General features: G+C 42.5%; 1 protein-coding gene across 3 annotated transcripts in view; it reads left to right on the top strand.

Moving 5' to 3' along the window:
* Positions 1-15,337, top strand: part of SEPTIN10 (septin 10) — a 62,149-nt gene that overhangs the window by 14,478 nt on the left and 32,334 nt on the right. For all 3 annotated transcript variants that reach the window (XM_082641967.1, XM_082641966.1, XM_082641968.1), the window contains 3 exons: positions 4,120-4,188; positions 10,188-10,308; positions 10,723-10,918. In XM_082641967.1, the coding sequence (XP_082498093.1) occupies positions 4,120-4,188; positions 10,188-10,308; positions 10,723-10,918 (386 nt within the window). The remainder of the gene's footprint in view (positions 1-4,119; positions 4,189-10,187; positions 10,309-10,722; positions 10,919-15,337) is intronic.

Below are 15,337 nucleotides of genomic sequence, written 5' to 3'. Positions count from 1 at the left end.
CCAAGCAGTACCAGAGGACAATTTGAAAACTGTGGTTCTATTTCTTGGATTAGCTTTACAGAGATAAAAACTGTGGGAGGGCTTCCCTTGTGGCGCAGTGGTTGAGAGTCCGCCTGCCGATGCAGGGGACATGGGTTCGTGCCCCGGTCCGGGAAGATCCCACATACCGCGGAGCGGCTGGGCCCGTGAGCTATGGCCGCTGAGCCTGCGCGTCCAGAGCCTGTGCTCCACAACGGGAGAGGCCACAACAGTGAGAAGCCCGCGTACCGCAAAAAAAAAAAAAAAAAAAAAAAAAAAACTGTGGGAAAGTGAAGTTAAAATGAAGCTATTGTAACCCAGGTCATAATTCTGTACCTCCAAAGTTCATTGTTGTACCTAGAGAGGTGATGAGGCATTACAGGACTGTTTCCAGGAGAGTCAGAAGAGTCGTCAGGAAATCTAGGGTCCCGTTGTGAAAGAACCACCGAATTTTCCCAACTGACCGGCAGGAAAAGGTCACCTACTACCTGTCTCCAAGGGACTCCAGGACAGATTGTGTGCAGCCTCTGTTGCGTTGCCCATACTCCCCAAACTGATATTTTTAAGAAGGTGGAGAACCTGATCTTCCCCAAAATGTTCTGGCATTTTTTCTGTGATTCGTTATATACTACAACTTTAAAAAAATGTGTTAGACTTTGCCAGGAGTTAAAAGTACTGTATAAAGTTTTTCTTTCTAGGGTGTAGATGTAGAGATTTAAATACATGTGTGTTTGTGTATGTATGACGTATGCTTGTATTTAAAATAAAAGCTACTGACTGTCGTCAAATGTAGATGGTGATTTTGTTAGTTTCCCTGGTGCCTTGAAATGAGATTTGATTGCCTATTATGAGCTTGTGTTTTCTCTGAGATAAGTTCTTAAGATCAAGGGCCGTGTCTTTTCCTCCTGAGACCCAGTTCCCAGCATAGGATTTACTAAGAAGCTAGTCAGTGGTGGAGCAGACTAGAATTCCACTTCCAGATTTTTTTTTAATTTAGTGTTTGCCACTAGAGGGACTGGGTCAACTCTTGTCCATTTGTTATTTTACCTTCAATAATGTCTTGTTAATTTATTAAAAGCTGTTTTCATTCTAAAATGTGTTTTGGAAATTTGACTAGTCAGGTAGTACCCGTGGAAAATACTAAACACAACTATTTATAATACTTTTATGTGACTCATTTTTACTTCCCCATCAAAATATTTATCCACAGAGATTTTAAGTAAGCTTTTTGGCAGGTGTTCAGAAAAACAGGAAATGAATAAACAAAAGTGGATATTTGATATGAACTTACATAAATGACAGAAGTGTAACCTTGGTTATATTAGTCAAAGTTTAAAGTTTAGTCATAAAGGAGTACAAACCCTATCTCATTTTTTCTAAGCAAATTTTACACATCAATGAAACTGCTTCCTAAGCAGCATTTCACAAAAATTTCGATATGCTCTCCATTATATTAAAACCCCAAAACTACTTTCTTAGTGTAGTTTTTTAAAGCTTAATTTTCACTAGAGTTCTGTAGTTGATGAAGTTCAGTTAGACGTGGCGGCACCCGCTCCCATCCCGACGGCAATGGATGGCCGCGCGAAGGCTCTGCTCGCTTTCCCTCCGGGCCTGCGCGGGGCCCTGAGCCGGAGCTTCGAGGGCGCCTGGGTCCCGACAGCAGGTCCCAGCCCAGGCGGACACTCCAGGCCTCAGCCCGCAACTCGTCTGCCCCTGCTCGGCTTCTCGCCTCTTCGTAACTTCGCAGCCAGAGACGATGAGCGTTGTGTTTCCAGCAAACTTTCCCTCACGGTTCACTTTATCCAGATAAGAAATCCGGCCTCCCTTCCGGGGCTCAGGGGTCTTCCCACCTTATGCCGCCTCGCCTGATGCTTGGCCATCTCTTGGCCCAGCGCAGTGTCACTGTCTTTCCTCTTTGTGTGCGTGGCCGTGACCACTGCTCTCTTTTCCCAGTGCTCTCACTCTTTGTGCTGGCTCAGAGTGGGGATGTGCTCTCCGGCTCGTGTGACACACTGTGACAGGGGCTGGGGGGAGTCAGGGAGCTGTGTGTACAGTTAAAACCACACTAGGCCAGTTCTGGTGGGCTTCGTATCATTACGTGCTTTTCACTTTTTAAATGGTAAAAACACAGCCAGTGCTTGTGTGTTCATCCCGAGCCTCGGCTGTGCTCTTATCTGGGGCCTCTTCCCACTGGCCAGAGCCACCTGTCGCCACAGTGCACTCAGTTGGCTGCTCAGGGTTTGGACTCGGCAACGTGTCCTGTTAAGTCCCAGGGCCAGTCTTCAAAAGCTTACATCACCCGGAAAGTACCAGAGGAAGGGGGTTGTTAGCGTTGTGTAGAACGCAGTCCCGACGTGCCCCGTGTGTCTGTGTGGTGTTGCGTTGCGTTCACAGCCCAGGGTGGGGGGAGGGGCGGTTCGAGGCGCCAGACACGCCCCTCCTTTGCTGCAGGGTCCAGTCCCCCGTCCCATGTGTGGGCAAAGCTGTTCACTGCAGTGTAGTTCACTGTATTTAAAGACAGTGCATCCGCATGTTGTGTAGAGCAATGTCCTGTAGAGGGAGCAAGGCAGCTCAGGTTCTGCGGAAACAGTCTGCACCAGAGGTTTTTTTTTTTTAAGAGGGTGTGTTCATTATTTATTTATTTATTAAAGAGAGTCACCGAGTTATTTATTTTTGGCTGCGTTGGGTCTTCATTGCTGTGCACAGGCTTTCTCTAGTTGTGGCGCACAGGCTTCTCATTGTGGTGGCTTCTCTTGTTGCAGAGCACGGGCTCTAGGCCCATGGGCTCAGTAGTTGTGGCTTGCAGGCTCTAGAGCGCAGGCTCAGTAGTTGTGATGCACGGGCTTAGGTGCTCCGCGGCATGTGGGATCTTCCCGGACCAGGGCTCGAACCCGTGTCCCCTGCATTGGCAGGTGGATTCCTTTTTTTTTTTTAATTTTTATTTATTTTATTTCTTATTTTTGGCTGCTTTGGGTCTTCGTTGCTGCGTGTGGGCTTTTTCTAGTTGCAGCAAGCGGGGGCTACTCTTTGTTGTGGTGCACGGGCTTCTCATCACAGTGGCTTCTCTTGTTGTGGAGCACGGGCTCTGGGCTCACGGGCTTCAGTAGTTGTGGCTCGTGGGCTTAGCTGCTCTGCGACATGTGGGATCTTCCTGGACCAGGGCTTGAACCCGTGTCCCCTGCATTGGCTGGCGGATTCTTAACCACTGCGCCACCAGGGAAGTACCCCCACCATAGATTAAGTGGAAAGGAAACACCCGCTGCAGAGCATGGGTTATGTGCCATGTCTGTGAGCCAAAGAGACTGCATGTTCCCACCACGCGCATCCTCTACCCCCAGGAGGTGGCCTCTGGGGAGAGCACTGCCGAGGTTGCAGGGAATCAGGGGAGGAAGGGAACGTACTTATTCTGCTCTGTGTTCTCATTGGCACCGTTTGCGTTTTTTCTTACTACATCCATGTTCCTGTTACTTTTTTAAAAGGCCATGTTTCCTCCGTGCCTTGCACTGCCCTCCAGAGTAGGGTGGCAGTGCCCTTGAGGCGGCTGCTCGGAAATTAAATTCCCACAGCTTCTCTGGTACTGTCTTCCCCACTCCCTGCATCCAGGTGACTGAGTACTTGGTCTACACTTGGTACAGTAGAACGAACACCAGCTTTGCAGTCAGAGTAGACCTGTGCCTACAGCTTACTGGCTTGTATGGTTTAGGGTGAGTTACTTAACCTTTCAGAATCCTAACTTTCTCGTGCAGGCTGTGGAGTGGTAATGTGTGTAGCTCAGATGTGTCCTGAGGATCACATAAGAGCACGTACTCCGTGAGCTGGCATGGTGATGGGCATGTGGTAGGGGTTCCATACATGATAATTTCTACATTTTTGTGTGTGGGGGTGTAAGTGCAATAATGTGTATCATGTGTTGACTATCACATATTAGTTACCTGTGCAGATATCCTTCCAGCAAGAAAACCACAGTTTTAAACATGAGTCACTTGTGTAGATTACAAGTCAAAGCTTGGTGATAATGACAATACTGGAATTCCTTTTTAATGTAAGTACATTACTTAGATATAGGTTTTTTTTGAGTAATATCTGTGTTTTCTTTTTCAGCTCTTTCAGTCTCACATGGCAACAAAAACAGCTCATATATCCCCACAAGTATTTGACAATGAAGAGAAAGTGAGTATATCTTTTAAGTAGACCCACCTTGTACTCTGGATGCCTCTGTGGTTTCAGAACAACTACTGAGAGACCTGAAAGACTTTTGTTGCTACTTACCTTGAATATGAATTAACTGTTATGTTGATCCAAGTTAAAAATCAGTGACGAACTGCATCAGTGTCGGCTGTCCACAGCGTCTCTACCCTGCCTGACGTTAAGCAGATGCAGGTTCCAGCTCTGCCACGGCAGGCAGGGGGAGCCTGGCACTGCTGTAGCGGGCGTCCTTGCAGACCTTGGTGATGACAGGGTGGGACGCCACGGGACGGCCCTGTCAGAGCCTTCGTGAGTGCGAAGTCAGACCTTAGTGCTTCTGAGGGCCTTCTGAGTGCCTGCACAGGAAGGATGCGTTTGGGTAATTTGTATTAAAAATTATATTTAGAAAGAGGGAGTAAATTTAATTTGGTGAACGAGGTGAGTTGTCAGTGTTTTAAAAGAGAAAACTAACCGTGAGCACGGGTCACGAGATCCCTTTGCTTTAGCTCCGTGCTCCAGCAGCCTCTGCCTCCCCACACGTGCTGAGGTCCCCCCAGTTCTGATACTTGGTCATCTGGCCACCGAGCTGCCATCATTTTATCTCTGTTCTCTCGTTGGTAATTGTAGTCTGTTCCATGTTTATTTTATCACCTCGCAGACTCTGAATTACTCTTAATCTGCCTTGTAACACGTTGCTTTGCTGAAGCTACTGTAATTGTTTAGTGATTGATGCACTGAGTGCTCACTGCTTAGTCCTCATTTTCTCCAGCCCCTCTTCTTCATTAACTGATGCTGACCACTCCCACATTTTTGAAAAGCTTCTTTTATTTCCATGACATTAAAATCACATGCTTTAGAACCAGGAGGGATTCTATAGGCCATTTAGTTCAACTTTTGTGCCTCCGATAGGAACTCTAACAAGTACTGTTCTAATCCTCTTGAACGCTCTCACGGCCAGCTGGGAAGCATAGTGTGTTTCTTCATTCTCTCTTCTTTTTAAATCACAGAGATAACAGGCTTACCTGGTAAGAGGGACTCAAAGGGCACAACTCGTTCGTGGACTAGTTTTCTGTTGCTCTGTAACAAATGGCACGGACTGAGCTGCTTAAAACCGCAGCTGTTGATTAGCGCCCAGCCTGCGGGTCGGGAGAGCCAGGCTGGCTCCGCTGGCTTCTCCACCCAGGCCTCACGTGCAGGATGTCGGCTGCTGGTTCCCAGCTGGGACCGCTTCCCACCCCCCCAACCGTGACTCTTCCAGGTTGTCGGCAGAGTTCCGTTCTTTGCTGGCCGGTTGCTGCCAGCTTCCGGAGATCATTCTTAGGTCCTTGCGACCCATACAGCAAGGGGAACTGGAAAGGCAAGGCCCCTTCATGCTTCAAATCCCTTCCACTCGAAAGTGCTCTGGCCCTTTTAAGGGTCCACCCTGGATAATCTCCCTTTCTAAGGTTAACTGATTTGGGACCTTAATGACATCTGTAAAACCCCTTCACCGCAGCACCTGGATTAGTGTTTGAATAACCAGAAGGTGTGGGTACACCCGGTGCCAGCAGTCTTGGGGTCCTCGTGGGAACTCTCCCACCATATACAGTGACAAGCTCGTCTTTCTCACCTACACCTCCAGGTCCACTCCCAACAGTCTGTCACTACCCTTTGAGACATCTTCATCCATATTCATATATATATGAGAATATATGAAAAGATTTTTTCTTTTTGAAACTCAAATCACAGTGAATAAATCACTGTTTAGATACTTAGCATTTGAGATTTCTCCACGTGTGGAATGTGTCAGTCGTTCAGGATTCCATCCTGTGGATTCACTACAACTTGTTTATCCATTTGCCAGTTGTTGGACCTTTGCTTGTTTCTTGCCACTTCTGACTGTTTGGAGGAAAGCTGCTATGACCATCTGTGCGTCAGTCCTTGTGTGGATGGGTGCTCTTTATCTTGGGTTCTGGCAAGCGGGGTTTTTTGGCTGTGCAGTTATGTGTATTTAACTTTATAAGAAACCACTGCCTGCCTTCCAGGGCGGCTGTGCCACTTTGCATTTGTAGCAGCGAACTTACCAGAGTTCCCATTTTTGTTCATCATCTCCAACACTTGATGTTATCAGCCTTTTAAATTTTTGCCATTTTAGTGGCTGTTCAGGGGTATCTTATTGTAGTTGTGCTTCACATTTTCCTGATAACTGTTAATAATGCTGTGCACTCTTTCATTTGCTCATTGGCTATTTTGTTATCTTTTTTGTGGTGTGTCTGTTCAAGTGTTTTACCTATTTTTTTTAAAGTGGGTTGTCTTGTTATTGAGTCTTACAAAATTCTTTATGTATTTTGAATACAAGTGCTTTGTCATATATATACTATTTTCTCCCAGTCTGTGACTTGCATATTCCTTGATGACTCTACGTTTTTAATTTTGATTAAGTAGACAAATACGTAAATGATAGACTGTCACAATACCACACTCCTTGGTGATTGTAGCCTCAGATTAGGTACTGTAAGTCCTTCAGCTTGCTCTTTTGTACAGTCATTGTAGCTGTTCTAAGTCTTCTGCCTTCCCATATGAACCTTACCATCAGCGTGTCAGTTGCTGTATTGACAGCATATATTTGGGTCTTGCTCTTTTATCTAGTCTGACAATTTCCTTTTAATTGAAAAGTTTAGACCTACACTGTCTAGTATGGTGGCCACTAGCCACACATGGCTATTTAAATTTAAATTAGTTAAAATTAAATAAAATTTATAAGTTTCTTCCTCGGTTGCATGCGTCACATGCAGGTGCTCAGTGTCTGCACGTGGCTGGTGGCTCCTGTTGGCAGCTTAGCATTGTCATGGAAGGTCCTGTTGGACAGCTGGCTTAGACCACTTCTGTTTAATTATAGACGCAGCTGGTTTAAGTCTACCACTGGCCATGTGTTTTCTTCTTTTTTTTAATGTTTTTTTTTGAATTTTATTTTATTTTTTTATACAGCAGGTTCTTATTAATTATCCATTTGATACATATTAGTGTATACATGTCAATCCCAACCTCCCAGTTCATCCCACCACCACTTCCCCCCTTGGTGTCCATACATTTGTGGCCATGTGTTTTCCATTTGTCGCATTTGTTCTTTCTTTTTTTTTTCTTTTCCTGCGTCCTTTTGGATTAATGGAGTATTTTTATGATTGCTTACTAGCTAACCCTCTTTGGTCTTTTATTTTTTTAAACAGTAATTGATGTGGGCTTTAACTTATCACTCACTGCCTTCAGTGTTGCAGCACTTCCTGTATAGTGTAGAAACCTTATGACAGTGTAACTCCATTCCCCTTCCCATCTTTTGTGCTGTCACAGTCATGCATCCTGCTTCTCCATGTATCATAAATCCTGTAATACACTGTTGTTATTGCTTTAAGCAGTCAATCTATATTTTCAAGAAATTAAAACAAGCAAAAAATTCTCTTACGTTTACCCATATTTTTACCTTTCTGACAGTCTTCATCCTTTTTGTAGATCTGAGTTTCCGTCTGTTGTCAGTTTCCTTTCTCTTGGAGAACTTTTAGCATTTCTTGTCGTGTAGCATTTCTGGTCGTGACATTTCGTAAATGTCATTTGTACATTTAGCAAATGTAGCTGTCTTCATTTGCCTTCACCTGTGAGGTGTGTTTTCATTGGATACAGAACTCTGGGCTGTCACTTCTTCTTTGGTGCTTTACTGGTGCTGTTCTGTCATCTTTTGGTGCGCATCTTATGTTTTACTTGTCTGTAATATGCCTCCCCACCCCTGGTTGCTTGGAAAGCTTTCTTCATCCTTACATTTAGATGGTTTGCTCTGATGTGCCTGGCTGTGATTTTTTCATTTGTAGTTTGCTGGAATTCTTGGATCTGTGAGTTCATGCCGAAACAATTAGAACGTTTTCAGTCACTATTCCTTAGACATTTCTTTCCTCCCTCCTCTGGCTCCCATTTCTTTCCCACCTGGCATTCCGATTATAGGTATGTTAGACCATTTGATATTGTGCCAGTTTTTTGAGGCTCTGTTATAGTTTTATCTTTTCTATGAGAGATTTTTAGCTTGGATAAATAAAGATATCTAGCATGGATAATGATATTGAACAAAGCTTCCTTCCATTGTTTGATCTGCTGTTAATACTATTCAATAACTTTTTAATTTCTGATGTTGCATTTTTCCATTCTAGGAATTCCATTTGTTGCCTTTCATTGTTGTTGAGTGTGTTCACGTTTCTCTTATAGTTCCCTGTCACGTCACCCATTATATACATCTCTTTTTCCTGTAGAAAAAGAGCACATTTTTCTTCTTCAACGTATTTATCAGAGTTCTTTTTAAGTTCTTATCAGCTAGTTCAACATCTGGCTCGTTTGTGGATCTCGTTTTTTTGACTGTTTTTTTCCTTGACTATGAATCACATTTTTTTGCTTCTTCCTATGTAGTGCTTTGATTGTATAGTAGATGTTGTGGATGATACACTGTAGAGGTGCTGGCCTCTGTCATCTTCTGAGGAGTGTTGGCCTTTGATCTAGCATGCAGTTAAGTCACTGGCTGCTCACACTGATCTGTGTTATGGCAGGTCTATTTCAGTTGTGCCTTCAGTACTAGAGAGGATTTCTGATTCCTGGGATGTGATCCTCACTCCTAAAATGAGGCCCATCTAGGGTTTTGTGTGTTCACTGAGCCCCTGTAACTTACAGACTTTAAATTCAAGCTCCCCAGGCTGGCCCTCTTGGAAACTCTGTTTGGCTCCTTCCAGTTCCCATTTCCCCCATACGTGTGCAGTTCAGCACTCAGCCAAAGATTTGATGGTGTGTATGCAAAGGCTGGACTCGCTCCTTTCTGGGATTTTCCCTTTGAGTTTTCAGCTGACCTGCCTGCCCTTGTCTCCACTGGCTTCTGACCCCAGTGAGACTCTTACCTCCATCCTGCACTCTGTCTGCTTGTGCGGCAGTGACCGGGGTCTGCCCTCGGGAAAAGCTAGCAGATGTGTGTGTCTCAGTGACTGAAGGAACTGATTGTAGTTGTTATTAGCAAGGAGGTGGGTGTGACATAAGTTACTGGGGACTGGAACTGTATCTGTAATTTCATACTGTACCTCTTTCACTTGACTTTTTTTTTTTTTTTTTTTTGCGGTACGTGGGCCTCTCACTGTTGTGGCCTCTCCCTTTGCGGAGCACAGGCTCCGGATGCGCAGGCTCAGCGGCCATGGCTCACGGGCCCAGCCTCTCCGCGGCATGTGGGATCTTCCCGGACCGGGGCACGAACCCATGTCCCCTGCATCGGCAGATGGACTCTCAACCACTGCGCCACCAGGGAAGCCCTCACTTGACATTTTAATGTGAAAATTTAAGTTCTTAAACATTTATCAAAAACATCTTTCATGACTTTTTAAATTTTATTTATTTATTTATTTTTGGCTGTGTTGGGTCTTCGTTTCTGTGTGAGGGCTTTCTCTAGTTGTGGCAAGCGGGGGCCACTCTTCATCGCGGTGCACGGGCCTCTCACTGTCGCGGCCTCTCTTGTTGCAGAGCACAGGCTGCAGACACGCAGGCTCAGTAGTTGTGGCTCACGGGCCCAGTTGCTCCGCGGCATGTGGAATTTTCCCAGACCAGGGCTCGAACCCGTATCCCCTGCATTGGCAGGCAGATTCTCAACCACTGTGCCACCAGGGAAGCCAATCTTTCATGACTTTTACACACTTCATTTTGTGAATGATTATGCCGTAGTTTACTTGAGTATTTTCCTGTTTTGGGAAATCAAATATTTTTATGTCATAAGTAGTGCTGGACTCTCATCATAGGAAGATAATAAGAAATATGTGTTTCAAGGGTCTGGACACAGGTTTCTCACAGACTTAACCAGTTGTATCTTGGGGGAGGTATAATGATAAAAAAGTCTTTAATTTTTTTTCTGATAAATTATGTTTATCTCTAATGTGCCTATATCCTGTTTTAGTAAAACTTTAAAAACTGTTGCCGTTGTTTTTGTTTCCTTTCAGCAAAAAAAAGAAAATACTCGTTCTTTAGCCATGTCTGGCCATGTTGGTTTTGAGAGTCTGCCTGATCAGCTGGTCAACAGATCAATTCAGCAAGGCTTCTGCTTTAATATTCTCTGCGTGGGTAAGTGCCAAGCCCTCCTAGATTCTTCCTTTCTGTTCCTGTGCTCACTTCCTTCTTGTCATGAGAAGCATGGTGCCCACGTTAGCAACTTAAGATCATGATTACAGATTTTTTTTCAGTTATTTAAATTCTTTCAGTTTTGGTTTTCTTAGCTGTACTGCTTTAAACTTTTTGTTTGTTCTTTAAACATTTCAGTGCTTTCTTCAGAGTTCTGAGTAACTTAGCACATGTGATTCATTTTTATGCTCTGCTGGTGACTCAGTGGACCAGCCTTAGCATGTATTTATTTCAGGGACAATCCAGCCTTTGAAGTATTTGAAATATTGGGATCCGTGAAACCACTGTAAGAGTTTACTGTTCTGTTTTTCTTCATCCATCCTGTGCACCTGTGAAGATGTACCTCATTTCTTTCAGGGGAGACTGGAATTGGAAAATCAACGCTGATTGACACATTATTTAATACGAAGTTTGAAGACCATGAATCCTCACATTTTTACCCACATGTTAGACTTAAAGCACAGACATATGAACTCCAGGAAAGTAACGTTCGATTGAAATTGACCATCGTGAATACAGTGGGATTTGGTGACCAAATAAACAAAGAAGAGAGGTACATGCTTTCCTCTTGTAATAAAATAGGTTTTTCTTATTTCAGGATATCTGCCTTCTTGCCCTATGTGCTGTGATTTGATTTTCAACTGTGGAAACCCATGCCTTTCCTTCCAGACTTAAATTTTTTAAATAATTAAGCAATATTTTATTATTTTAACAAATTGACATTTTTCTATCCAGTTGTCTAATTTCTTTAGAGTAATTTGAATCACATTTTTTAAATGTGTGTTTCAGCAAAAATAGTTATTTCCTGATATGACAATTTGGTGTATATTAAGTGATTTTAACTAATTTTCAGGCAAGACTTGTCTTGTTGAGAAAAAAAAAAAGGCATATATGGCTAATATATAATCGCCAAATCCATGGTGCATGAATTGTTTTGTGAAATTCTAACTAAGTTAGCCAGGTACATTATTAAGCATTGCAGGAAAGGTTTGATAATGAAATTTTTAATTGTATTTTATATTAGGTCACTACTTTTGGCATTATTTCTATGGTATTATAATTATTCTTTTTTTAAATTTTATTTATTTATGTATTTATTTTTATTATTTTTGGGGGGGCTGTGACGGGTCTTAGTTGCGGTCCGCAGGCTCTTTGTTGTGGCGTGTGAGGTTTCTCTCTCTAGTTGTGGTGCATGGGCTCCAGAGCACGTGGGCTCTGTAGTTTGCAGCACGCGGGCTCTCTCGTTGAGGTGCGCGGGCTCAGTAGAGCGGTGCACAGGCTTAGTTGCTCTGCGACCTGTGGGATCTTAGTTCCCAACCAAGGATCGAACCTGCGTCCCCCACATTGGCAGGTGGACTTTAGCATTGGACCAGCAGGGAAGCCCCTCCTATGGTATTATAAAGATTGATTATAGATTCTATATGAAATTTAAACTATAAAAGGAGGAAATAGACTGGGGCAAAGCAATGACTTTTTGTTCTTTCTCCTTTTTGAAAGTTATATATTTTCATTATTAGAGGTAGCTTCCTAGGTCCTAAAAGTTTGCTTTAGAGGGAAAATATGTTGCATCATTGACTGTCTTTATGTGTTAGCCTGTTCAGAACACTTGTGTGTTCTGCTTTAGATTTCAGGAAACAGTTTTGTCGGCTTTCTGAAGGAAGCAGGTCGGTGGAGGAGGCAAAGGCCTTTTCTGTGTAGAAATCACTTACATTTATTCTTAGATATATGGTAGTTTCGATGATCTTGTAAATGGTATCTTTTACAAATATTTCATTTTCTATTTGGTGTATGGAAATATAATTGATCTTGCATATAGCCACTTCTGTGAATTCTCTGATTAATTCCAATAACTCGTCTCTAAATTTGTTTAGGTTTTCTATGTATGTTATAGTATAATCTGCAAATAATGGCATATTCCTCCTTTCTAATTCTTCTGTTTCTTCTTTTTAAATAAGTTTTATTGCTGTATATTTATTTATTTATTTATTTGGTTTTTATTTTTGGCCACGTTGGGTCTTCATTGCTGCGCGCGGGCTTTCTCTAGTTGCAGCAAGCGGGGGCCACTCTTCCTTGCGGTGCACGGGCTTCTCATTGCAGTGGCTTCTCTTGTTGCGGAGCCTGGGCTCTAGAGTGCAGGCTCAGTAGTTGTGGCTCGCGGGCTCTAGAGCGCAGGCTCAGTAGTTGTGGCGCAGGGCTTAGTTGCTCCGCGGCATGTTGGATCTTCCCGGATCAGGGATTGAACCCGTGTCCCCTGCATTGGCAGGCGGATTCTTAACCACTGCACCACCAAGGAAGCCCTATTGCTGTATAATTTACATAGAATAATACAATGCATTGTTTGCTTAAGTGTACAATTTAGTTACTTTTGACAAATGTGTAGTTCCTACCCACCACCACGACAGTTAAAGAAATGTCCACAGCCTTGAGTCCCCTCACGTGCCCTGCAGGCCACTTCTTCCCCAGGGGCTCCCCCGGGGCAGTGCTTTCTCCTGTGGCCGGTACTGTGCCTTCTCCCCAGTGCCCTCTGGTGAAGTCTTGGTGCTTTAGCCTCCCTGAGCGCCTGTCTCTCCTCCGTCCTCAGTGGGTCTGCCAGGCTTTGTGCCCTCTTTTGTGCTGGGCCCCAGAAACTTGTCTGCAGGCAGTGGGCTGGGAGGCTGTAGACTCCCCTTATTCATCTCCCTCCCAGTGATCAGCATTTTTACTGCCTGTTGTCCTGTGTCTGAAACCCCCTTTCCATATATTTTGTCTGGGCCGGGGTGGGGGCGGGGTGTGGATCCAGTTGCTGCTCCTCCAGCATGGCTGAAGACAGTGGTCTTTACTTCCTTTCTCGCATTTTAATACCTGACTGCACTGGGACTGGCAGTACTCCACTGGAGTCAGTGGAGATAGTGGGCATCTTTGCCTTGCCCTGACTCCAAAGGAAAAGCTTCCTTTTGGCCCTGAATTATGCTGCTTTCTTTTCTTCAGTTAGAATAAGGAAGTTACTTTATGTTATTAGTAAGAGTTGTTTTTTTTAAATCATGAATACATATTATTATCAGATTTTTTTTGTATTCTGTGGAAAAGATTGTAATTTCTCTCCTTTAATCTTTAAAAAGATGAATTACAGTAACTGACTTTTTATTGGTAAATTAACCTGGCAGTCTTGGATACCATTTGGTATTCTTTTTATATTGTGCTGTATCTGATTTTTTTTTTCCTTTTAGTATTTTTGCATGTTATGTCTATAAGTGAGGTTTCAACCAGTATCTTATACTATCCTTTTTTTTTTTTTTTTTTTAAATAAAGGTTATGTTAACCTTCTAAAATGAGTTTTGGGAGTTTTACACTCTGTTTTTTGGAAAATTCTGTGTAAGATTAGAGTTATTCTTCCCTGGAATGATTGGTGGAACCTGCCAGTAAAACCATCTGGGCCTGGAGTTTTCTGAGATTTTGAGTTATTAATTAATTTTCTTTAATGATTATAGGACAATTTGGAGTTGTTTTTTGAGACAGTTTTGAAAAGCTACAATTTTCCAGGCATCTGTTTCATCCAGATTCCCAAATATATTTACTTAAAGATGTTGATAATATTCTTCTAATATATTTTCATTGTCTTCATCATATGTAATGACATCTACACCTCCTTTCCTGGTACTGGTTATCTGTGCTTGTTTCTTTTCTCCTTGGTCAGCCTCGACAAAATGTGGTAAGTTTACTTGGTCTTTTCAAATCTTGGCTTTGTCGATCCTATCAATTTTATACTTACTGTTTTTCCTATTTTATTAATTTCTGCTCTTATATCTGTAATTACTTTTCTTTGGATTTTGATCTAATTTGCTCTGATTTCTCACTGATTCTCAGCCTTATGTATTTAAGATTATAAATTACCCTCTAAGTATGGCTTTACCCATACTTACCCTCTAATTGTGGCTGCATCCCACAAATTTTGGTATGCAGTATTGATATTTCCAATTTCAATTAACTTTTAATTTTTTCTTTTATTTTACCCTGAAGAATAGACACTTTTATCACTATGTAGCGACCTTTTCCTCTTGTGAGGCTTCTGTGTTGTCAGACGTCACTTTCTTGTGGAGGCGTGTTCTTCTGTTCCTTCACTCCAGCCTCTGGGTACTCTTGTGTTTTAGATGTGCTTCTGATCAAGCATATGGTTTTCTTTTTTAAAATCCACTGTGACAATATTTATTTTTAATTGTGTGCTTAGTCCATTCACAGGTAATATATTTACTGATATTTTAGGTTTAAATTTACCATCTTATTTTGAGTTTTCTGTTTGTCACGAGTTCCATGTTTCTTTTTCCTTTCTTGCTTGATTTCTATTCTTGTAGTTGTTACCCTAGAAATTACAAACATAATCTCTAACCTAATCAAGGTTTAAGGTTAATTAATATTTGTACTTGTCCTCGATGATACAAATAGACAATAAAATGGAATTTTGAAGAGTTAAACTGTTAACCTCCCCCCCCCACCCCGCCAACTTACCCTGTCATGTTTTCTCTCTCTTTTTCCTAACCACACAAGACATTATTATTATCATTTTGTATAGCCAGTATTTACTACCCTCTTAACCAAATTTTTCTGTTTTACTCTCATACTTGAAATTTTAGTTGGGTATACAATTCTGGGTGGGCATGTATTTTCTTTCCTCCCATTGAAGATACCATTCCACTGTCTCCTGGCTTCTGTTTTTACTGCTGAGAAGGCAGCTGTCAGTCTGTCTTCCCCTTAAGAGTATCCTCCTTATTTTCCTCCAGTGCTTTTAAGATCTTTGTTTTTGTTGTTCTCCAGTTTTACCATGATATGTCTAGGTTTTTATTTATTTATAATTTATCCTGATTGTGATTTGTTTGACTTCTTGAGTCTGAACAGTATCATCAGTTCTTTTAAAAAATCTGAGACATCATCTCTTCAGATGCTGTTTCTGCCCCTTCTGAAACGGTGTAAAAATGTATGTTAGACCTTCTCGTTGTGT

This window comes from Mesoplodon mirus (genome assembly GCF_964341445.2).
Source record: "Mesoplodon mirus genome assembly, chromosome: 14".
In the NCBI taxonomy this organism is placed as follows: domain Eukaryota; kingdom Metazoa; phylum Chordata; class Mammalia; order Artiodactyla; family Ziphiidae; genus Mesoplodon; species Mesoplodon mirus.
This window is presented reverse-complemented; position numbering and strand designations above follow the sequence as displayed.